This window comes from Peromyscus eremicus, chromosome 16_21 (assembly GCF_949786415.1).
Source record: "Peromyscus eremicus chromosome 16_21, PerEre_H2_v1, whole genome shotgun sequence".
NCBI classification, from domain to species: Eukaryota; Metazoa; Chordata; class Mammalia; order Rodentia; family Cricetidae; genus Peromyscus; species Peromyscus eremicus.
In genome coordinates, this window is record NC_081432.1 from 27,691,655 (window position 1) to 27,716,578 (window position 24,924).

At 41.7% G+C, this 24,924-nt stretch overlaps 2 protein-coding genes across 2 annotated transcripts in view; one reads left to right on the plus strand and one right to left on the minus strand.

The window, feature by feature from the left end:
* The window catches only part of LOC131926108 (sperm motility kinase X-like), a 354,457-nt gene that overhangs the window by 266,810 nt on the left and 62,723 nt on the right, over nucleotides 1–24,924 (plus strand). The window lies entirely within an intron of this gene.
* LOC131926104 (putative sperm motility kinase W) lies at nucleotides 9,884–13,650 on the minus strand. The gene is made up of 2 exons (XM_059281407.1): nucleotides 13,369–13,650; nucleotides 9,884–11,095 (listed from the first exon to the last, which is right to left on the minus strand). Exon 2 carries the CDS (start codon nucleotides 11,051–11,053, stop codon nucleotides 9,884–9,886), a length of 1,170 nt encoding a protein of 389 aa, XP_059137390.1. The 5' UTR covers nucleotides 11,054–11,095; nucleotides 13,369–13,650.

Genomic DNA, 24,924 nt, shown 5'->3' on the forward strand with positions numbered 1-24,924 from the left:
GAGCAGAAACAAAGGCCACTCTCAGAACCTCAGATGACCATCCATCAGAGCTGAGTGAGGTCATCTGGGTGGAGGGAGCAGGGCCTCAGTATGTGTCTGTGGGATACCTAGAGACCACACTCCTCCTATCTTTCTTCTTGATTGAGGAGTGGAAGGAACATGGATTATTTGCTAGTGTAGTGAAGCCTGGCATGGATGTTGAGAGATGGAGTTGGAGGCAGTGCCAATTAGACTTTGGTGTATAGAAGAGTTCAATTAGCAAATGTTATAAAATGTTCTAGGAGTCTAGAAGTGATAATCAAGGAGGTTCTTTAATTCCTAACTCTTGAGGATAGCTGTTAACCTGGGACAGTACATCTAAAGAGGGGAATAGTAACAACCTTGCCCAAGGTCCTTTTCTTCAATTGAGTAGATGTTCTTCTGATTATCCTGAGAAGGCTTAGGGAGTTCTGAGAATGGAGAGCAGATGCTGTCTGCAGGCCTCTCCCAAGCTCAGTCCATGGTGCTCTGCAGGAGGTTGTAGCAGAGACAGCTGGGTAGCCCAGGAAGGCATGGCTTACAGCTGGGCTCCACTGCCAGCCTTCCAAGCTGAATTTCCCTGGCCTCTACTCATGAGAATTAAGGACAGTCAAATTGGGACCTTTGTTGTGGAATAATCTTTTTGTATACTGTGAAGAATGTCACTCTGATTGGTTTAATAATAAGCTGAACAGCCAATAGCTAGGCAGGATTTCCAGGCACAGAGATTGCTAGGAAGAAGGATGAGGACACCAGGACACAGAGCAAGTAGCATGGACATTACACAGTAAGGGAAATCGAGCCATGTAAAAAAATGTAGATTAAAAGATATGGGTTAATTTAAGTTATAAGAGCTAGTCAGAAACAAGCATAAGCTATTAGCCAAGATTTCACAATTAATAAGTCTATGTGTCATGATTTGGGAGCTTGCTGGTGGGACGAAGAATGGCTAGCTACACACCTCTCCTCTTCCAATTATAGGAAAATGAGGGTTTGCATGGTGGCCTGATAGGGAGAGTAGGGCTTTGAAATCTATCAATCCAGAAAATGCTCCACAGGCATGCTGATAAGTCAATCTAAGGGGGTCACTCCTCAATTGAGGTTCCTTCTTCCCAGGTGACTTTTCTTTGTGTCATGCTGACAATAAATATCAAGTACTGATATTAAAGGTGGTGTCTGCACATCTCTCCAGCATCCCTTTTGCTGTTCAACACCTTACAAACACTGACAATTCACATTTTTGTTCATTAGCATTGTAAGTTTATAGATGATGTATCACAACGTATTTTAATTAAACTTGTCTTAAAGTGTAATCATTTTATGCAGTCTCATCTCTGTATGCATTAGTTTATTACTCCCCAGTGAAACAAATTTGTAGTCATCTACTGCCTCCTGTGCTCCTGATGACCAGTATGCTAAACAGATGTGCCATATGCTTCTCTAAATTGCCTCAGCTCATGGGGTTGGATGTGTTACACATTAATTATTTCAACAAAACCTGAACTGGCAGTCCCTCTGGGGCAGTTTTCGCCTCACATCATTTTTGTGCCTTCCTATCAGTATGAAAATCTTCAGACATCGCTATTTCAGTCAGTTTGAAGAAGAGGATGGGGTCTTTCCACAGATCACAGCAATGGTCCCACCCCTCTAAGACTTCTCCCTGTCCTTAGTTGACCCCACACTCACTCTTTCTGAAAACACAAACCTCAGTCTACACTTGTTAGAAGAGGGCAAAATCAACCTATAAATTCCTGCCATGCCGGATGGATTTTTCCACAATATGTCATTGCTGCTGATTGAATCAAAATGTGAAGTTTGCAGGGCTAGAGCTATGGCTCAGTTCTTAAGAGCACTGACTGTTCTTCCAGAGAACCTGGTAAAAATTGGAGCATTCCCATAGAGGCTCAAAATTGTCTATAACTCTAGTCAGGGAATTTGCCATGCTCTTCTATCCTGTGGGGGCAGAACACACATGTACTACACAGACATACAAGCAGTCCATAACACTCACAATCAAAACATAACTACAAAAGTAAATCAATTAGTAGGTTGTTTTTTAAAAGTATTGTTTAGATCTGGGGATGCATGTACCACAGTGACACAAACAAACAATAACACAGGAAGAGGCATGTTCTTATCAGAATTGAACAGCGGTATTCCATGTTGGAAATAACAGTACTAAGAGTCTATATTTCCAACACAACTAAGTTAAGATAATTACATTTCCCTAAGTGCTGCTGATAATTTAATAATCCAAACAATTGGTACTTTTCCCTATTCCACTCAAGTCAACCTTTCTTTCTCTAACAAAGCCTCCCTAAACATTTTAAATGTAACAAATAGCAGCAGGGTTTTAAAAATGGAAATTACTCTCCCTGAGGCACCATGAGTTTATCACGCCATTCTGAGTTATCTGATCATATTCACAATCATTCCTTCAAATACTATGTTTCAAATTTTGTTCTAGAGACTCTTACAGTTGACCATTATTATGGGATTGGTCATTTGGGGAGACACCAAGTTGTCCTGGATTTTTTCATATTATTTCTGTCTTTGTAATGGGACTTAGTCATTTGGATTTAGTTTGCTGGTTAACTCTTTCCAACACAGTTGTGTTTAGTGTTTGGATTAGGCTTAGGCATGTGCTACATGAAGCTCAGTTGTGTAGACACATACCACTGTCTTGTGGGTGGGATACCAGAGATGATACTGAATGAGAGGTGGAGACAGTATGATGCCTTGGTCCAGCCCTCTCTTAGGACTTTGTCTTAGTATACTTTCTATTGATGACAGACATCATAACAGAAATCAGTGTGGGGAGGATAGCGTTTTGTGACTTACATGTTCTGATCAAAGTCCATTATTTAAGGAAATCGGGTAAGGAATTCAAGCAGGAGTAAATGCAGAAAACATGGAGGGAAGCTGCTTGTCGTCTTGTTCTTCATGGTTCACTCACATGAAGTTCTTATACGACTCAGGCCCAACTTCAAGGGAAGGAAGTGTGCACAGTGGGCTGGGATCCCATGTTAATCCTTAATCAAGAAAACGGGTCTCATAATCTGTTACCAACTGCAAAATCACAAGCTTAGTTTCAGCTGTTCAACACATTAACCCTCTTTGTTAGGGAACCATTTTTCTGGGGAAATGGATGGATGAGGAAAAGATTACATTGAGTAAGAGGTTCCAGATCCAGAAAGACTCATGTCAGAAGTTCTTTACATATTCTGTTTTCAGCTCCCAGTCTTCAGATGTGAATATATAACACAGAGGAACAGATATTGTAGGGCTTATTTAGCAGAACCTCAGGTCTATCCTTTTATTTGAAGGTTTTGCTGGAGGGAAGAGGTTACCGAGAAGGACTGATCCCTAAAGTTTCTATTTGTTTTGTGACATTTGGCTCTTGGGGAGGGGCATAGTTAGCAGAAGCTGAACTAATTCTGTGTTGCAGGAAATCCCTGGTAGAACCAGACACAGCAAACACTGTATGGGGGTTTTGGTTACAGGGAAAGGGACAGGGAGTAGGACCTACATCTAGATACCTGTGTGGGGTTTGGTTGAATGGAAGGATATGTAGCAGTAACTTACACCTCATTGTGAATGAGTGTGTGTGTGTGTGTGTGTGTGTGTGTGTGTGTGTGTATGGAGTTCTGTATCTAGCAGAACCTCACAGTTTGACAGGTTACCATGTGTGGTAATTTGAATATAATTGCCTCCTATAAGCTTGGATTAAAAGGCATTTGGAGATGTGGCTTTGTCGGAGTAGGTATGTCCTTGTTTGAGGCAGGCTTTGAGGTATCATATATTCACAAACCATGAACAGTGTTTCAGTTCACTTCCTATTGCCTGAAGATCAATATATAGGATGTCTGCCTTCACATTACCATGTTTCACCATGATGATAAAGGACTAAACCCCTGAAACTGTACACCACCCAATCAAATGTTTTCTTTTATTAGTGTTGCTTTGGTCATGGTGTCTCTTCACAGCAACAGAAACCCTAACTAGCATGGAATTTGGTTCCAGGTACTGGGATACTGCTGTGATAGGCCAGATTATGTTTTTGTTTGAAAGAATATGTTCTTTTCTACTGTGGATTAGGAAAGCATTTGAAAGCTTTAAGTGCTGCTTAATGGGCCATACCAGTAGGAGCATGGAAGACTGTGGAGCTTATTGTGAATTGATCTGTGGGTGACTGGATCAAGAGGTTTCAGAGGAGAGGACTATTAATATGTGGCCTAAAGACTAGTCATGTGATATTTTGGTGAAGAATGTAGCTGCTTTTTGCCTTTGCCTGAGGCTAAAGTGAGGAGTTTTGGATTAATCCCTTTGGCAGAGTAAATCTCAAAACAGCTTAATGTAGACTCTGTTATGCAGTTATTAGGGGTAACTCTAATGAGGATTTATGATGAACAGGAACAAGCCGAGCAAGGGAAAATACAAGCTATACCACAATTTGAGTAGAAAGGGAGTACCAATAAGGGGAATGGGGTTAAATCCTCTGTTTTAGGAGATAAACAGATTAAGAAATGGAATAAAGGAAGTGGTGGCCTCAGGGAAAGATCCCACTTAGTTAAGTTTCTAATTTGTGAAAAAGAATTTTAAAAAAATTTTAGAGCCAGGTATAGTGGTGGACGAAATTAATGCCAACTCTAGAGAGGCAGAAGCTGGTGGATCATTCAGCTTTATACCAGCCCTGTCTACAGAGCAAATTCCAGAGCAGCCAAGCACAGGCAGTGAAGGAAACCGCAGAAAAGAAAGCTGATTAAGACGTAATCAAACAAGGAGACCATGTTGCAGCCCCAGCAAGCATCAGAACTTGGCAGCTTTGGCTACATGGTTCTGGCTTTAGAGTCAAAGTCTTCTAAAAGGCATTATGGAATCTCACTCCCCAACTAAGAAAAGCCATTAAGGCCAGGCATTTGTCGGGGTGTGTCTGAATGGAGGCATCTAGAGGTCATTGCATGAAGTTGTGAATGTGAAGCCTGGATTGCCTAGAATACCCCAAGATGTTGGAGATGCCAGAGCTGTGGGATACCTGCCAAGGCTGCTTATTGGGAGTAGATCCAGCCCAAGAGAAAGATGTATGGTGCAGTCAGCAAAGCTGAAAGGAGTTGGATATCTGAAGAGCATTTTGATATCAAACATGGAGATGCAGAGTTTAGAGTTTGCACAGATGCTTTTTGATCTTGCTTTGGTCCAGTATTTCCTCACTTCATTCCTTCCCTGTATTTTGGAGAGTAATGTGTATCCTGTGCCATTATATGTTGGAAGTATGTGGTCTGGTTTTTTATTTTGATTTTATAGGGAATTACAGTTAAGAGATTGTATGAACCTCACATATGAACTTTATACGTTAAAACATTGTTGAGACTGTGATGGAATATGGGGAAATTTGAAGTTGGGCTAAATGAATTTTGCATTATGTTATTAATACAAGCTTATTGTGGCTGGGGGGAGAATGTGGTAAATTGATAGCAAGTGGCACCCATAAGTTCCTAGGGAGTGGCTTTGTTGGAGTAGGTATGGCCTTGCTGAAGGAAGTGTGTCATTATGGAGGTGGGCTTTGAGGTCGCATATGGGATCAAACCATACCCAGTGTCTCAGATCACTTCCCATTGTCTGTAGGATCAAGATGTAGCTCCTTATTCACTCTCAGCTCCTTCTTCAGGGGCATGATTTCCTGCATGCCACCATGTCTTTACATGATGATGCTAGACTAAAGCTCTGAAGCTGTAAGACACGGAATTATATGTTTTCCGTATAAGTGGTCATGGTGTCTCTTCACAGCAATAGAAACCCTAACAAAGATGGCCTGCTGTGTGTTAATTATCATCTGTTTCTGTGTGTTTTTGTTATAGGAAAGTTTGTACCTAGCAGGAGCTGAAACACACCTGTGTGTGAGGGCTGTAGCTGTTTGAGGGGGTATACACAGCAGGACCTGAAAACCACCCTATCATGTGATAGTAGTTCTTTGCATAGAGGAGAGAGGCTACTGTGCAGTACCTGACACCTAGCCATGTGTGTGTATGTGGAGCTTAATTGGAAAGAAATATAGTAGATCTTATACAATGATTTAATCTCCTTCTCTCTTTCTTTCTCTCTCTCTCTCTCTCTCTCTCTCTCTCTCTCTCTCTCTCTCTCTGTCTCTCTCTCTCTCTCTCTCTTTCTCTGGAGTTTAATGGAATTACTTACAGGCAGCAGTCCAGCTAATCCAACAATAGCTAATACAACAAAGCCCTTGTATCTCTAATCTCTTCAGGACTTTTATCATGAAGGGATGTTGGATATTGTCCAAGGCCTTTTCTGCACTCAATGAGTTGAAAATGTGGTTATGTCTTTCAATTCGTTTGTATGGTGGATCATATTTATTGATTTATGTGTCTTGAATGATCCATACATGTGGTGGTATTGTGTTCCCCAAAATATTGTATACCCTAATAAACTTATCTGGGGTCAGAGAACAGAAAAGCCACTAGATACTTCAGCTAGAAAAATGTTGGCACACATGCCTTTAATCCTAGCATTCCAGAGGTAGAAATCCATCTGGGATCTCTGTGAATTCAAGGCGACATTGGATACAGCCAAGCATGGTGACTCGCCTTTAACCCCAGAAAGCCAGCCTTCAATCCCAGGGAGTGGTGGTAGAAAGCAGAAAGGTTTATAAGATTTGAAGACCAGAAACTAGAAGCATTTGGCTAGTTAAGCTTTTAGGCTTTGAGCAACACAGTTCAGCTGAGAGCCGTTGGGATGAGGACACAGAAGCTTCCAGTCTGAGAAAACAAGACCAGCTGAGAAGTTGGTCAGGTGAGGTTAGCTGTGCCTAATTCTGTCCTTCTGACATTCTAGTGTTCACCCCAATACCTGGCTTAGGTTTGATTTTATTAATAAGACCTTCTAAGATTCCTGCTACACATACATCTATGGGATGAAGCCAGTTTGATCACGGTGGATAATCTTTTTTTTTTTTTTATTTTGGTCAGGTTCCTCAGATTCCTCTGTTTTATTTTTTTTTTTAACTTAGGTTGGTTTTTTTTTTTTTTTTTGGTTTTTCGAGACAGGGTTTCTCTGTGTAGCTTTGCACCTTTCCTGGGACTCACTTGGTAGTCCAGGCTGGCCTTGAACTCACAGAGATCCGCTTGGCTCTGCCTCCCGAGTGCAGGATTAAAGGTGTGCGCCGCCGCCGCCGCCGCCGCCGCCGCCGCCGCCGCCGCCGCCGCCGCCGCCGCCGCCGCCGCCGCCCGGCAAGGTTGTTTTTTAATAAGAAAAAATTTCATTCATTTTACACAAGAATCAACCCCTAACTTCCCTCCCACTACCCCTCACCTCTCACTCCAAACCACCCCCAACTCCTCCTACAAGAAGGCAAAAGCCTCCAATGGGGAGGCACCTCCAGCAGAGGAACATCCAAGTTGTTCCCCCTTCTCATGCTGCATCACATTCCCATCATAGGTAGTGGGCCCCAAAAAGCATGCTCATGCACCATGGATGGATTATGATCCTACCACAAGAGGGCCCTCAAGCAGATCAAGCTACATAATGTCTTGTCATGCAGAGAGCCTAGTCCATGCAGGCTCCACAGCCAAAGATCCAACTTTCATGAGTTCCCACTAGTTTGGTTTGGTTGTCGTGGAAGGTTTCCCCATCATGATCCTGATGCACTTGCTCATAGAATCCCTTGCTCATAGAATTCTCTGTCTTTGACTGGACTTCTGAAGCTCTGCATGATGTTTGGCCTTGTATCTCTGCATCTGCTTCCATCAGTCATTGCAGAAAAGCTCTGTGATGACAGGGTATTCACCGATCTGATCACTGAGGCAAGCCGGTTTACTTCAGGCCCCCTCTCCACTATTTCTAGTAGTCCAAGCTGGGGTCATCCTTGGGGATTCCTGGCAACTTCCCTATCCTGGGTTTCTCTTTATCCCCATGATATCTCCCTCTATCATGGGACCTCTTTTATTGCTTTCCCACTCTATCCCTGTTCCAGCTCAAACATTTCATTCCCTTATGTTCTCATCCCCTATCCCCTACACTCCATTTCCCACCTCTTATCCCCAGTTTACTCATGGAGATCTCATCTATTTTCCCTTTCCCGAGCAATCCATGCATCCCTCTTTGGGTCTTCCTTGTTAGCTAGCTTCTCTGGATGTGTGGGTTGTTGTCTGGTTGTCCTTTGCTTTACATCTACTATCCACTTATGAGTGGGCACATACCATGTTTGTCTTTCTGAGTCTGGGTTACCTCACTCAGGATGATATTTTCTAATTCCATCAAATTTCATGATGTCATTGTTTTTCTCTGCTGAGTAGTACTCCATTGTGCATATGTACCATATGTGTTCATCCATTCTTCATTTGGGGGCATCTACTTTGTTTCCAGGTTCTGGCTAATATGAATAATACTGCTATGAACATAGTTGAGCATGTGTCCCTGTGGTATGACTGAGCATTCTTTGGGTGTGTGCCTAAGAGTGGTATAGTTGTGTCTTGAGGAAGACTGATTCCCAGTTTTCTGAGAAATCACCACACTGATTTCCAGAGGGGCTGTACAAGTTTACACTGCCACTAACAGTGAAGGAGTGTTTCCCTTGCTCCACATCCGCTCCAACATAATTTGTCTGCAGTGCTTTTGATCTTAGCCATTCTGACAGGTGTATGATGGTATCTCAGAGTCTTTTGATTTGCATTTCCCTGATGACTAAGGATCCTGAGCAGTTCCTTAAATGTCTTTTAGCTGTTTGAAATTCTTCCTTTACGAATTCTCTGTTTAGCTGGGCGGTGGTGGCACACGCCTTTAATCCCCGCACGTGGGAGGCGAAGCCAGGCGGATCTCTGTGAGTACGAGGCCAGCCTGGACTACCAAGTGAGTGCCAGGAAAGGCGCAAAGCTACACAGAGAAACCCTGTCTTGAAAAACCAAAAAAAAAAAAAAAAAAAAGAATTCTCTGTTTAGCTCTATAGTTTGTTTTTTTTATTTGGATGGTTCATTATTTTTGATGTCTAGATTCTTGTGTTCATTGTATATTTTGGAGATCAGCCCTCTGTCAGATGTGGGGTTGCTGAAAATCTACCTTTGAGTATGTGTGAGGGGTGTATGTGTGTGTATGTGTGTGTGTGTGTCTAGAGAAAGAGAGGAGAGAGAGGAGAGGGGTTAACTGTGCAGTAGGGGAGGGAATACCTAGCAAGACCTGGTACACAGACCTATATGCATATTTGGGGCTTTGTTTATAGAAAATGCGGTACTGGGTAGGTCCTGAATGTTAGCAATGTGGAAGGCTTACAATTTATGGTTCTATACCAAGCAGGCTGTGACATCAATTTTTATATATTCATGCATTCATGTGTGTGGCTTCGACTGTAGGGGAGATATACCTGGCAGGTGCCCTCTGAGATAGTATACTTGTCATTTACAAAAGGATATTTATTAAAATAACATAGTCAAGATACAATGGAATAGAACATCTTGGTGTCCAAAAACTGGGCCTCTTATGCAATGCACAGTCCTCTCATTTCTTTGTATCTTACACAGGAATTCAGGGCTCACAATGGAGTGGGCTTGGAGCCAAAAAACAGTGCTCCCAGTGCATGGGAAATACCCTTCTTCATCAGCTTCTAGCCTCTGAGTAGCCTGGATCCCAAGGATGTAGGTTCATCCTGGGGCTGGTCATTGGGCATACTGGGCCTCATGAATGGTTCCTCTGTGAAGAAGCCCATGATAAGGAACCTGTTGAGTGTTCCATCTGGGCTGATTCACCTGAGGACAGTTCACCAGGCCGGTTGTCCCCAGAATTCGCATGGACGGCAATGAGTCCTATAGCACTCTTGATGACGTTAGCCATCAGGACATCTCCTTGTGGGACAGTTTATTCTTCACAGGCTTCGGTATCTGTTGAGCATTTTGTAGCTTTGGCATCTCCTGCCTCTTCCTTCCACACCCTCCTCATGTAAATGTCTCTTCCCTTCTCCTTTACTTGTTGGGAAGGCTGGTTCACTGAATCTCCTCTTCAAGGGGAGAAGGGGGCGAAGAGCACCTATAGGACTGTCATTTAACCAGGGCTTTTGATTTTGCTGATGGCTGTCCCCACAGCTCAGTTTGTATTTGAGGATATTGAATGTTGCCATTAAATTATTTGGTTGCCTGTGTTTTAGGGATGATACAATGTCTTCACAGGTATATCCCATGGTGCACATGGTCTCCACGACCATGGGAAGGATTTCCTTAGTTGTAGGTGCTGCATGTTCTTTAATGTTGCCCAGCCATCCGCTTTCCTGGAGCTGACATATTGTTATTCTGTGCAGGGAGGGGACCGTGAGTAATCGTGCAATGATGATTACACAGGGGTCTGACACGTAGTAGGGACAGGAAAAAATTGTGGTGGTGATGACCTTGTACATACGTTCATAGGTGGTTTCGTCATATGGAAATTTTCCTGTGACCAGTACATATAGGAGGACTCCCAAGCTCCACATATCCCCTGCCAGTCCATCATAGGGTTTCCTTGCCAAAATCTCTGGAGCCAAATAGACCAAGGTGCCACAGAATTCCTTCAACATCTGCCCCTCTGCCAGCTGTCTGGACATACCAAAGTCACAAAGCTTGACATTGCCAGCTCCGTCAATAAGGACATTTTCCAATTTAATATCACGATGGGCAATTCGTTTTTGGTGGAGAAAATGAACCCCTGAAACGACCTGTTGGAATATTGGTCTGACCTCATCCTCCTTTAGAAAGTCTCTCTCCCTGATTAAATATTCCAGGTTTTTTCCTGCAATATACTCCATTATCACAAAAGTGGTTGAACTTGTGTCAATAACATGAAAAAAATGAACTATGTTTCTGTGTTCCACAGACTGAAGTATCTCTACTTCAGTGTTGATGCGAGCCAGAGAATTCTTTTTCTTCTCCAGGACCTTGACAGCCACCTGTGTATGTGTAGGAAGGTGGCAGGCAAGCTTCACCTCCCCATATCCACCAGAACCTAGAGATGTTAAGATCCTGAAATCCTTTTCAAGGATGTTTTCTTCTGAGGGGCTGGCCATGATGTTCTGCTCAATTAGGACACTTTATCTTGTTGTCAATTCCTGGGACAAACAACACCAGAAACAATAGTTAATGCAATTTTAGGATGGATGTTTAGTGCTATGAATTCTGTCATGGAATGTGGGACATCCCAATCAATCTAATGATGCAGGTCAAGGACATAGAAACACTAGAACACAACCTCCAAGCACTAGATGAGGAATCATAGTAAAGATCAAATATGAAATTGCTGATGTACATGTGCAAAGGAAAAGACTGAGATCAGAGATAGAATGACTTGGTCATTTTTCAAGAATGTATCAAAATGAAAATTCCTGGCCCAAACTGATCAAGAGATTGAAGATACAAACTTATAGCAGGAGAAAAGAGGGGTTATGTCCTAACCAAACTACAGTCCAGAGGATCTGCCAGGGATGTTTCAACTCCTAGACCCCAGAAAATTAGAAAGTATGAAAGGAATACCTAGACGTGTGTGAATATTAAAATAAGATCAAAGAAAAACACTTAAAGACTTGAGTCATAACCAACTGGTGTGGCTCGTAACAAATTAGCTTCAAGCTAAGGATTCTTGGATTCCCTGAATCTATCAAAACGTTGGAAAGTGTGAACAGTATGCTGGGAACTTGTTGGTCAACCTGACACAAACTAGAGTCCTCAGAGAGGAAGGGACCTCAGTTGATGACATGTCTCCATGAGATCCAGCTGTCTGGCATTCTCTCAACTAGTGACCACGGGGGAGGCACTTGCCCATTGTGAGTGGTGCTATCCTTGGGCTGGTGGTCCTGGGTTCTATACAATTAGGCTGAGTAAGCCAGGGGTAGCAATCAAGTAAGCAGCAACCTTCCACGGCCTCTGCATCAGCTCCTGCCTCCCGGATCCTGCTGTTTGAGTTACTGTCCTGACTTTCTTAAGATGAACAGCAATCTGGAAGTGTAAGCTGAATAAAACTTTTCCTCCCCAAATTTATTTTTGGTTTTTTTGTTTGTTTGTTTTTCTGTTTGTTTGTTTCATTGTGGGTATGTTTTTTGTCATGGTGTTTTTTTTTTTTTGTTTTTGGGTTTTATTTTGCAACAATAGAAACCCTAATTAAGACAAACAAACACCAATGTTAAAGAAAACACTTCATGAGAGAGAAAGCAAAGAATGTATTCAAACTAATCTCAGTGCCTGTAGTACTCCGAGTCAACAACTAAATAAGCTCAATTAATAAAGACAGTACAAACTGCCAGGCAGTGGTGACCCACACCTTTAATCCTGGCAGGCAGATCTCTGTGAGTTCAAGGCCAGTCTGGGCTATAGAGTAAGTTCCAGGAAAGGTGCAAAGCTACACAGAGAAACCCTGTCTCGAAAAAACAAAACAAACAAACAAACAAACAAACAAACAAACAAACAAACAAAAAAACCCAAAATGGGAATATGTTGAGGTTCAGTTGATTAGAGAACTCCAAATCTATCAGGACCATTGTTCCATTCTCCCTGCAGGCAGTTCCCCTTATGGACTAATATCTAGTATTCTTCATACTGCCTCTTTGTAATTTCACCACAAGCAACCAACCAATCATGGCTTGTCAGATTGTTTTTTCTCAGCTTCTATACCGTAACAGGGTTATAGTTACTTTTATCATGGCTGTGATCAAGTCCCAGTGAGGAATCAATTCTAGGGAGGAAGGGTTTAGTTGCACATAGACTTTCAACAGACACAGAAGCTATGGGGCTGGGAACATCTTGTTCCTTGTAGATCTGGGTTGTTACATGGCTGGTGACTTGGCATTAGAAGTTCCCTGTCTGCCAGGCGGTGGTGGCACACACCTTTAATCCCATTATTCGGAAGACAGAGGCAGGTGGATCTCTGTGAGTTCAAGGCCAGCCTGGTCTACAGATTGAGATCCAGGACAGGCACCAAAACTACAGAGAGAAACCCTGTCTCGAGAGAAAAAAAATTATCTGTCCACCAGTGACTTACTTTCTAGAAAGCTTCCCCTCTGTGGCTTCTACAACTTTCCAAGCAGCACTTGCTACTGGAAACCAAGTGCTCAAAAGGCCTGAGATAAGGTCAACAAAACCTCTGTGGTAGTTTGAATGAGAAATGTCCCTACAGTCTGGGCATTTAACCACCAGTTTTTGGCCTATTTGGGAAAAGTCAGGGGGTAGAGCCTTGTTTATCGTATTAATTAGAGTTCACAATAACAACAGAGTAATTGATACAATGATTCAATCTCTCTCTCCTCTTCTCTCTCTCTCTCTCTCTCTCTCTCTCTCTCTCTCTCTCTCTCTCTCTCTCTCTCTCATTCTGGAGTTTATTGGAATTACTTACAGGCAGCAGTCCAGCTAATCCAACAATGGGTGACTGTGAACTGAAAGTCCCTGAATCCAGAAGAGGCTTGGTCCACAAGGCTGGATCTCTCCGCTGGTCTTCAGTATATGCTGGAATTTCAAATAAGTAGGCTCTAATTCCACTGAAAGAATGGGCTTGTTAACAAGGTGAGGGCAAGGGAGAAATGAGCAAAAGCCTCCTTTTTCCATGTCCTTATATAGTCTTACTGCAGAAGGTGTGGCTGAAATTACAGGTGTGTCTTCTGGCCTCAAGATCTGGATTAAGGGTGTGTGTCTTCCCACCAGAGATCCTCTTTAAAGATAGGTGTTTCCCTCCTCTTGATGCAGAAGAAACCAAGCAAAAAATAATCTCTCACAGGTGTGCCCTCCATTTCTGGACTGTAGTTCATTCCAGATGCAGTCAAATTGACAACCAAACAACGAAAAATAGCCATCACAGTGGCAGAAGTCCATCACTGGGATTGTCCTTGAGATTAAGGACATTAACTAGCCTAGCCTTCCCCATTAGCTCTCTTGGCTTCCTGATTTAATTTGAAGATGTGAGGCTTTCAGCTTCCCACTTAGGCTCTTAAGGACATTGGAAAACTGCATCCTGACATACAGTATATTATTGTATCCTGTCAGCTTTTCATGCAAATATTCAATGCAATTAGTCATTGATCAGGTTTCTTTTTGTTTCTTTTTCTTTTTTGTTTTGTTTGTAGAAAGAAGCTTTCTCTTTGTAATAGCTCTGCTTATCCTGGACCTCCATTTATAAACCAGGTTGGCCTTGAAGTCCAGAGATCTGCCTGCCTCTGCCTTGAGAATGCTGGGATTAAAGCCCACAGCCATTCCCAAGTGGCAGTTTCTGTTTTCTTTTGACGTAAATACTGTACCACCACTGGGAATCTTCTGGGATATCCTGCTGTTGCCCAGAGTCAGGGTGGTCTTGTGTTTAGGCAGGACTTTGGGGTAGGGGTGTGGGTGGAAAGTTCCTTGTTAATTCCAGGCTGCCACCCACCTCTCTTTCCTTGATGTTGGCCTCCTCAAGGCTTGCCAGGCTCTACTTTTATGCTTTTAGCCTGCAGGCAGCACCACTGTCCCACCTCCACCCCTGCTACCACTAGGTGGGCCTCCCAGCAGGGCAAGCAGTGCTGGCTGCAGCCACAGCAGCCCCAAGTTAGGGGCTGCCAGTGGACCTAGTGCTGTATTTTTAAATGGCAGGAGGAGTCACATCATACAACAGGGTCCATGTAGGCTTCGGGCTCCATCAGTCCTGCAGGACTTCAGAACATTTCTTTAAATGTTTCATATTCATTTAAGTTTTCTCTTTTAAAAATTCTGTTTAGGATCGATAACAAACTTCTGCCCTCCAGGGTTCTCCCATTGTGCTGTAAGCCTGTATTTAAGACCTCCTCCCAGCCGGGAGGTGGTTGTACACACCTTTAATCCCAGCACTGGGAGCCAGAGGCAGGTGAATCTCTGTGAGTTCGAGGCCAGCCTGGGCTACAGAATGAGTTCCAGGAAAGGCCCAAAGCTACACAGTGAAACCCTGCCTCGAAAAACCAAAAATAAATAAATAAATCAATTAATTAATTCATTTTAAAAAATAGAAAAAAAAAAAAAGGCCTGCACCACCACAACCCAGCGACATTGGAAGAAAAAAAACTGAGAGGGAAAACAGGTGATCAGAAGAAAAGAAAAAGACTGTCCAATAACAAACAAAAGAATAAACAATCCAAGATAAAAGTATGAAAAAAATCTGTTTAGGATGTACCCATTTTTAGGTGGATTGTTTGCTTTTTAATATCTAGTTAGTAAGTTCTATTGTGAATATTATCTCTCTGTTGGTTGTGTAGTTAGTGAAAATCTTGTCCCATTCTGTAGGCTGCCACTGTGAATGACAGTGTCCTTTGATGTGCAGAAGCTTCTCAGTTGTTTCTGTTCATTGCCAGATTTGGGTATTTGTGAAATTCTGGCTTCAGAGGATGGGGTAGGAAGGATACCATCAGCTTTGGTACTCTGTAGTGATTGTAGGGATATGGAGGACAGGGCTGTAGCACAGTGTTAGAGCTTTTGTTTTCCACCCAGGACAAAAGGAAAAAGACAAGAATTGTACAATTTCTTCCCCAAAACGTTGGAGGAATTTATCCTTGATGCTTTATCATACTTGAAGCCAGGCATGGTGGTATAAACTTTTCATACCACCCCTTGTGAGGCAGAGGCAGGTGAATTTCCAAGAGTTTTTGAGCAGTTTTTGAGACCTCTACATAGAGAATCCCAGGCCAGCAAGGGCTAGTGAACTGGCTCAACGGGCAAAGGTGCATGCTACCCAGCCTGTTGATTATGTTCAGTCTCCAGAACTCTACATGGTTGAATGAGAGATCTGATTCCTACAAATTATCCTCTGCCCTCCACGTGTGCACAGTAGCTATTACTCTCTGTCACTGTCTATGTCTCTGTCTGTCTCCCTCTCTTACTCTGTCTCTTTTTTTTTTTTTTTTTTTTTTTGGTTTTTCGAGACAGGATTTCTCTGTGGAGCTTTGCACCTTTCCTGGGACTCACTTGGTAGTCCAGGCTGACCTTGAACTCACAGAGATCCGCCTGGCTCTGCCTCCCAAGTGCTGGGATTAAAGGCGTGTGCCGCCGCCGCCCAGCTTTACTCTGTCTCTTATACACATACACACACACACACCAATTTTAATTATATAAATTCAAGAAGGCTTGAACCTGAAGAATAACACCCAAGGTTTATGTCTTTTCTTCCCATGTATACACATGCAGATAAATCTGCATAAACACCACTGGGCATGCACCCATCCACACTTGCACACACATGGTGTGTACAAGAAATTGGCATCTTAAGTCAGTGTGAACATCAAGACTGCAGTGCAGGGTACTTCCCCACTGGCTAAACATTTGAACAAAGTACAGCAACAGTTTTTTTTTCAGAAGTCCACTAAGATGAACTGCTGATAAAGTCAGTGACTAAAATGTAACCAAACCCACAGGTTAAAGAAAAATTCCTGAGGTAATTTATTTCACTAAGAACAAAGAAATCTTTGCCAAGAAGAATAGAAATCTCAGAAACTACACAGGAAATACTGACAACTCAGATCATGTAAATATTTACACATGTTCATTTCAGAAGAGAAATTTTATAGCAAATTGTTTATGTCAAACTATAAAACCCATTCAACATATGGTAATAACTGCCTGACCTTAAAAATTACAAAGAATGTACATAAAGTGATAGGAAAAAGACAAATCACACAATAAGAAACTGTGAATCTTTTTAGTCAAGCTGTTGACAGTCAGTTGAATGTTTTAGTAGACTTTGAGGGAGGGCCTGCTGCTAAATGTCAGGCAGGGAAGGGAAGGGCAAATGGGTAGAAAACACTCAGCAGTATCTTCATTCTGTGAGTGACAGGCTGTGTAATGTTAGGAATGTAATGTATGGGACCATAATTCATGGTCCCATAGAGCTCATTTCTTCCAATCAGTCCCTAAAATCTGAGAAAGGCATGATGTACCATGGTAGAAATAACACAGGTTTCAGGGTTTGGTGCTCTCCCAGCCCTGCTCCTCACCATATGCTGGAGCAGAAAAAAGTGGCCCTGACTTCTGAGGTAAGGGGGACTGTCCCTTGGCATTTGACTTCTCCATGGAAGCCGGTTCAATGTACTCGGCAATAAAGTAGAAACTCAACCAAAGTCAGGATGTTTTATAAGCGTATTTTTATGTGAAAATATTTTCATGTTGAATAAAAAAACAGAGAAGTTGGTCATTTTTAAAGGGAAAATTTGCATTTTATCTGTGTAAGAAGATATTATTTCATCATTATTATTGAAAATAGTTTTTTCTCTCATACATACATCCCTAGCAGAGTTTCCCCTCCCTATATGCCTCCCTGCTGGCCCCTCCCTGCCCTATCCTCCAGACCCACTCCCCCTCCTTTTCGTCTTCAGAGATGAGCAGGCCTCCAAGGACAACAGCCAATCAGGACAAACCTTGAACATTAAGACAAGACAAAAGGCCTCATATTAAGGCTAGACAAGACAACCCAATAGGAGGAAGAGAGTCCCAAGAGCAGGCAAGGGAGTCAGAGAAACACCTGTTCCCACTGTTAGGAGTCCCACAGAAGCACTAAGCTTACAACTATAACATACATGCAGAGGACTTAGTACAGACCCCTGCAGGCCTCTTGTTGCTGCTCCAGCATCTTTGAGCACTTGTGAGCCCTGCAAATAAGTACTATTTAAAGCACATAAAAGGATACATAATTACTAATAAAAACAAATTTATGGAAAGATACTCTTTTCCTTAGACATTAATGGCTTCTGTTTGAAAGGACATTTGTTGCTCTTTGCAAATTTGATAGGAATTGCAAATTTATAGACCACCAACACTGGAGTGGGCTATGAATCAGGCACCATCCTCTATGCAGGACACATGCCCTGTCATACCATTTACAGCACAGGCCTTGTTTGAAACGCATGTGCACAGACTTTCTTTACTATTAGGAGAGCACTTAAACCACAGAGTTCAGGTAATAGAATAAATAGTAATCATTCAAAAAACAGACATGAGAGGTCTAGAGACAGTTAATTAGTCAAGGAATTTATGAATCAACATATTAAAGACAAAGTCTTTTAAATATAAAATAAAATAGACAATTTATAGGCTACAATATGCCAGATTGTAAGAGAATAGATAAATATCAAAAATATACACTTGGGGGAAAATTTCAATGAGAAGATTCACTGGAAAGGAATTTTCTTCCATGTAATATGTCTTTTGTTTCAACCGTTTTCTTACTTTCAATTTTTATTCAGTGCTAATAAATGTATTAGACTATGCAATTATATTCATGAGGATTTTATTTCTACACTTCAGGGATTATTTTAATTTAAATTTTTGTGGGCTTACACATGGATGAGTGCACTCATGCCAGGGCACATGTGTGGAGGTCAGAGGACAACTTACCAGTGTCAGTTTTCTCCTTCTGCCATGGGGTTCTGGGAACCGAACTCAGGCTGTGAGATTTGATGACAAGTGCTTAAACTTTATCCTGCCCAAAATCTTTGACTCTTGGATGTGAAGTTTACATTCCAGTTGGGGGTAGTGTTGTATCCCAGAAAGAATCATACTCAGTGATATTTGGGGTCTCCTTGATACACTCATAATTTTTGAATATTTTGAAAGAAGTCCAGCACCGTGTTAGTGTTTTGGTGAACTATTTCCTAGAGAAAACTTAGGGTTGTGGGAAAATTGATATAATTATCATATTCTCAAAAATACATAATAATCTTTTAAAATTTTATTAAGGACATAAAAGATAATAGAAACTTTGAAATTGTTTAATTTTTAAAAATTTCTCATTAGGGCTAGTGAGGTGGCAAAAGCAGATTGTTTTGTCATTTTGACAATACTATTGTGAGTGCTTGTTTCCCCCTTTAGTAAACAAAGTAATCATTTAACAAATGTTTTACCAAAACTATTTTATCTTACTTTGAAAGTAAAAGAACAGAGATGAATCTGTCTCAAATACACTAATATGATGGAATGTAACATATTATGATTATGTGTCAACTTTGAAATATTTCTTTATAAGAATTGAAACTTTTTTCTTTTAGTAAAAATAGATGTTTTCATACAAATCTATTCTATTAGTTTCCCCTTCCCCAGCATATGTGTGTTTTATGTGGGCCTTTTAATACAGGTATGGCACAACCTTGAGTGTATAATGAAGACAGAGATCTGTGATGTCCAGTGTCCTCCTCTATCACTTTTCACCTAACTTTTGAGAAAGAGAATTTCACATAACCTGGAAGATACCATTATGCATAAACTGTCTGGCCAAGAGTCACTGTGGTATTCCTGTCTCTGTGCCCACCAATCCTAGGGCTACAGATACCTGCCACCATGTCTAGCTTTCTAAGAGGGAACTGATGATTTGAAATCAGGGACTCATGATTGTACATCCTCACCCATCTCTCTAGACTGCATCTTTCTGTAGATTCCTCTGACCTGTGGTGTTCATTAGCTTGAAGCACCACATTGATTGGTGTGAACAGAATCATCAGTGGCTCATCTGGCGGATCTTTGTTTTCTAGTTGGGGTGTGCTGAGAATCATTGCTTAGCAGAGACTTGGATTTGTCTCTAAGACACCAATAAACACTTTGTTTGTCATGTTCTACTTCATAAAAGCACAGTCAAAGCTGGGGAGGTAGATGCTCAGTGGGTAGATGTGCCTGATGTCCAGCCCTGGGTCTGGTAAGAAGTACCAATAGCTAAGAGGCATTCAGTGTTTGTGTGTTTTTGTGTGTATGCCATTGTATATGTGTGAGTGTGGTGTCTGTGTGTTTGTAATTGGTAGCAGGGTGAGGAACTCTAACACACTGGATGAGAGGTGTGATCCTCACCTAAACCTGGCTCAATCCATCTATTATCATTTTGACTATTTTAGTGACTTGTATTGGTTTGTGGTTTGGTATACTTTGATGAACATACCTAAATGGACACCACATTTACCAGTATGGCATGAAATTAAACAGCATGGTATGAACTTAAACAGCATGGCATAAAACCCAAAAGACATGTGCTATTCAATGTAATCAAATTGAAGACCAAGGCATAAAGCCACACACCTATGGACACCAGACTTTTGAGAGAGAAACCAAAAAACACACTGGAAATTAGACAACATCTTCAACTAATGCTACTCATCAAACTGGATGGCTGCAAGTAGGAAAATCCAAATAGATGCATATTGATCAACCTGTACAAAACTCAACTGGAAATAGACAAAAGATCTCACCATAAAAACAGATACACAGAACCTGATAGAAGATAAAATGGAGAATAGCCTTGGACTCGTTGGCACAGGAAAACTTTCTGAAGAGAACACTGTTAGTACACATACTAAGATCAACAATTAATAAATTGACCTGATGAAACTGAGAAGCTTCTTGACATCAAAGGACACTGTCCTTCAAAGTGTCAGCCTATAGAATGGGATAAGATTATCACTAACTACACATCTAACAGAGGGATAAAATTCACAATATATAAAGAAATAAATAACTAGATATCAAAAAAAAAAGAATACTCCATCTAAAAAAGGGGTACAACCTAAACAGAATTTTCAAAGAAGAAACTCCAATGAATGTGAAATACTTAAAGAAATGTTCTGAAGTCCTGCATGACTGATGGGAGTTCTGTAAGTCAAATTGCTAAATGGGGTTATTAATAAAAAATCCTGAGCCAGATGGTGTGGTCAAAACTGAGAGATCAGAGAAGCACAAAGGTGACATCCACATTCTGACTGCTAGCAATTTCTCAGCCAAAGAGAGAGCTACTTCCTGTATATACACACCTATATGCCTTTTTGTGCTCTGCCACCTTACTTCCTCACTCCTCTCAGTTACATCACTTCCTCTTTCCACACAACTCTATCACTTCCTGTCTGTCTGTACAGACCTCCAGACCTCTTTGGTTAACTAGCACTGGGATTAAAGGTGTGAGCCACCACACATGGCTGTGTTCCCAGTGTGGATTGAACTCACAGAGATCCAGATGATTCTCTGCCTCCTGAATGCTGGGATTGAAGGCTTGTACTACCACTGCCTGAGCTCTATGTTTAATATATTGGCTGGCTTTTTCCTCTGGTCCCCAGATAAGCTTTATTGAAGTGCACAAATAAAATATCACCAAAGAGTTCTAAGCAGGTTGATCAACTCTGGTGCCACCAGGGCACAGATCCAGTGCTTTGAGTCCATCAACCCCAACAATTGCTCCATCTACAAGCAGCTGGAACACATGGAGGAGCTGGTCTTGCAGAACCAGTTGTCAACCCTAAATAGCCCAGGACCTAGATGCACCTGCCAGACTCTATCTGGGGCTGATGTGCTGTGGCAGCACTGCTTGCCCTGCTGGGAGACACATCTGGTAATGTTGTGGAGTGGGACAGGAGAGTGGCATTTCCTGTGGGCTACAAGCATAAAGGTGAGCCTGGCAAGCCTTGGGGAGGCCAAGAGCAAGGAAAGAGAGGTGGGTGGCAGCCTGTAATTCACAGGAACATTCCACCCACCACTCCCTATCCCAAAGCCCTATCTAATCATAATCTCCCATGACTCTGGGCAACAGCAGGATATCTGAGATGAGTCCCAGTGCTGGTGCAGTGTTTATGGTCCAAAAGAAAACAGATATTACCAGGTGGTGGTGGCTCTGGGCTTTAATCCTACCATTCTCAAGGCAGAGGCAGGTAGATCTCTTTGAAGTTCAAGGCCAACCTGGTTTCCAAATAAAGTTCTAGGATAACCAGAGCTGTTACTCAGAGAAACCTTCTCTCAAATAAACAAACCAAGAAAGTAAAGAAAAAAACAACATCAGACAAACTGGACCAATGATTAGTGTAATCCAATATTTGCATGTAAAGCTGACTGGGCACAATAATGTACTGTGTGGCATGCTGCATTTCTGAGAGGGAAGCTAAAAACTTCACATCTTCAAATTAAATCAGAAAGCAGAGAGAGTTAATGGAGAAGGCTAGGGTAGTTATTGTCCTTAATCTTAAGCACAATCCCTGGGATGAAGTTCTGCCACTGTGATGGCTATTTTTTGGTTGTCAACTTGAACTACAATCCGAAAATGGAGGGCACACCTGTGAGCAATTATTATTATTATTATTATTATTATTATTATTATTATTATTATTATTATTATTATTTGCTTAGTTTGTTCTGGATCAAGAACAGGGAAACACTTACCTTTATTGAGGATCTCTAGGTGTTAAGACACACACCTTTAATCCAGATCTTGAGGCAAGAAGACACACCTTTAATTTTGGCCACACCTTGTGCAGGATGACTATATAAGGCCATGGAAGAAAGGGGATTTTGCTCATTTCTCCCTTACCCTTGCCTTGTTACCAAGCCCATTCTTTCAGTGGAATTCGTTCCTACTTCTTTGGGATTCCAGCAAATACTGAAGACCAGCCAAGAGATCCAGCTTTGTGGACCAAGCCTCTCCTGGATTCAGCGACTTTCAGTTCAAGACACCCATTGTTGGATTAGCGGGACTGCAGCCTGTAAGTAATTCCAATAAACTCCAGAGAGAGAGGAAGAAGGTGAATGAATCATTGTATAAGTTAATCTGTTGTTTTTGAGAACACAATGGCTCTACCACCTTAGGTTTTTCAAATAGGCCAAAAACTGAGTGGGCAAATGCCCAGGCTGTAGGGACAATTCTCATGCAAACTACCTTGGTGGTGTTGTTTACCTTATCTCAGGCCTTTTGAGCACTTGTTGTCCAGTAGCTTGTGTTGCTTGCAAAGTTGTGGAAGCCACAGAGGTGAAGCTTTCTAGGAGTAAGTCACTGGTGGACAGAGAACTCCTAATGCAATGTCACAACATACCTAACTAAGCCGTAGTGCAAATAAACCGTTCCTCTCCAGTATTCAGTTTTAAGTGGGCCTTGATCATAGCCATGATAAAAATTAACAAGGGCTCTCTTATGGTACAGATGCTGAGAAAAAAAAAAAAAAACAATCTGACAAGTCATGATTGGCTGGTTGGTTATGGTGAAATTACAAAGAGGCAGTAGGAAGAATACTAGATACTAGTCCATCAGGGGCACTTGCCTGCAGCTGGCCCTTGTCCTTGTACATTGGAGTCACTGTTGGATGGCTACACAGCAGGGAAAATGGAACAATGGTCCTGATAGATTTACAGTTCTCTGATCAACTGGACCTCAATATAGTGAGGATGTTTCCAATTTTGTTGGTTTTGCTCCCTCGGATTTATTTTTACTGCTTGATATTTATATTTATAGTGTTGGTTTATGTTCTAGGGTTAATTTGTGCCTGTATTGTCCCATTCTTCATTAATTGTTACCCTATCAATTTTGAAAATTAAGTGTCTTATTTCCATTTTGATTCATTTTACTGTATTTAAACATATTTAAGTATATGCCACACATACCCAAATTGATTTTACCATGTGATGATATTTTGTGTCCCTTAGTAAAATTTGCTTGGTGATCAGAGAAGAGAAAAAGCCACTAGATTAAAAATAGAGACCAGGCAGTGGTGGTACATACCTTTACTCTTTGCACTCGGGAGGCAGAGATTAGTCTGGATCTCTGTGAGTGCAAAGACACCCTGGAGTACATGAGATTGAATCAGTCTAGGAGAGAAACAGAGCCAGGAAGTAGTGGCACAACCTTTAATCCAGTACTTGGGAATCAAATGCCTTTAATCCCAGCACTAGAGATCTCATGCCTTTGCTTGGGAAGCACCTATATCTTTAATTCCAGCACTAGGAAGGAAGTGATAGCTGGGAAGAGAAAAGTATAGAAGGCATGAGGAGACAGGAACTACAGCTTTTCAGGCCGAGGAGTCCTGGTGATAAGACAGGGCAGGGGCTTGTTCCTTTGTCTCTCTGATCTTTCAGCATTTACCCCAAAATCTGTCTCCAGGACTTTTCTTAAAAGACCTACTAGATTTCCTACTACAAAACATTTTCATATATGCCTGTACATTGCCTTGATCATATTTCCCTGCACTATTTCATTACTTCTACCATATCTTTGTGACGGGTAATATGAGATTTACAAAAACTCAGCCTCCTCCTTCCTCATGACCCAAAAGAGACAAGGTGTATTCTATTTCTTTTTGTGGACCTGCTTTGTCTCACATGAAACTACATCTAGTTTTAACTTTTTCCTTATATCACAACAGAACACTAGTCATGGTGCTGAGTGTGGACCATTCTCCACACTCTCCATATTCACTATGATGTTTTCCAATTTGATTGTTACTAATTTTACTTTTTTTTCTGGAGCTGATGACAGAACCCAGGGCCTTGTGCTTTTTTTTACAAACTATATTCTTCAAGGACAGCTGTTTGTACATTCTTTATTTGGTTGTGGCCTCAGGGTAATACCAGCACTGAGATCAGTTTGAATACATTCCTTAGCTTTCTTTTTCTGTAACATTATTGTTTGCCTTAATTTGGGTTTCTGTTGCTGAAAAAAAAATTCACGACTGAACAACAAAGAAACAAAACAAAAACACAGAAAAATAAAGTTGGGAAGGAACAGGTTTATTGAACTTTTGCTTGCAAGATTGTTGTTCATCTCCAATCAAAGCCAAGACAGCAACTCAGGCTGCTGGAGGCAGGAGATTATGCAGAGGCCAGGGAAGGGTGCTGCTTACTTGATTGCTACCCCTGGCTTACTCAGCCTGCTTTTTATAGAACCCGGGACCACCAGCGCAAAGATAGCACCACTCACAATGGGCAAGTGCCTCCCCCGTAGTCACTAGTTGAGAGAATGCCAGACAGCTGGATCTCATGGAGACATGTCATCAATTGAAGTCCCCTCCTCTCTGATGAATCTAGTTTGTGTCAGGTTGACCAGCAAGTTCCCCAGCACAGTGTTCGTTCTTCTCCAAAGTGTAGATAGATTCAGGGAATCCAAGAAGCCTGGGCTCTACTTGGCTTGAAGCCAATTTTGTTACCAACCACACCTGTGGCTTATGACTCAAGTCTTTAA

Excerpts from the sequence above, each read along its gene's own strand:
- LOC131926104 (XM_059281407.1), bottom strand. The coding sequence starts at position 11,053 with ATGGCCAGCCCCTCAGAAGAAAACATCCTTGAAAAGGATTTCAGGATC.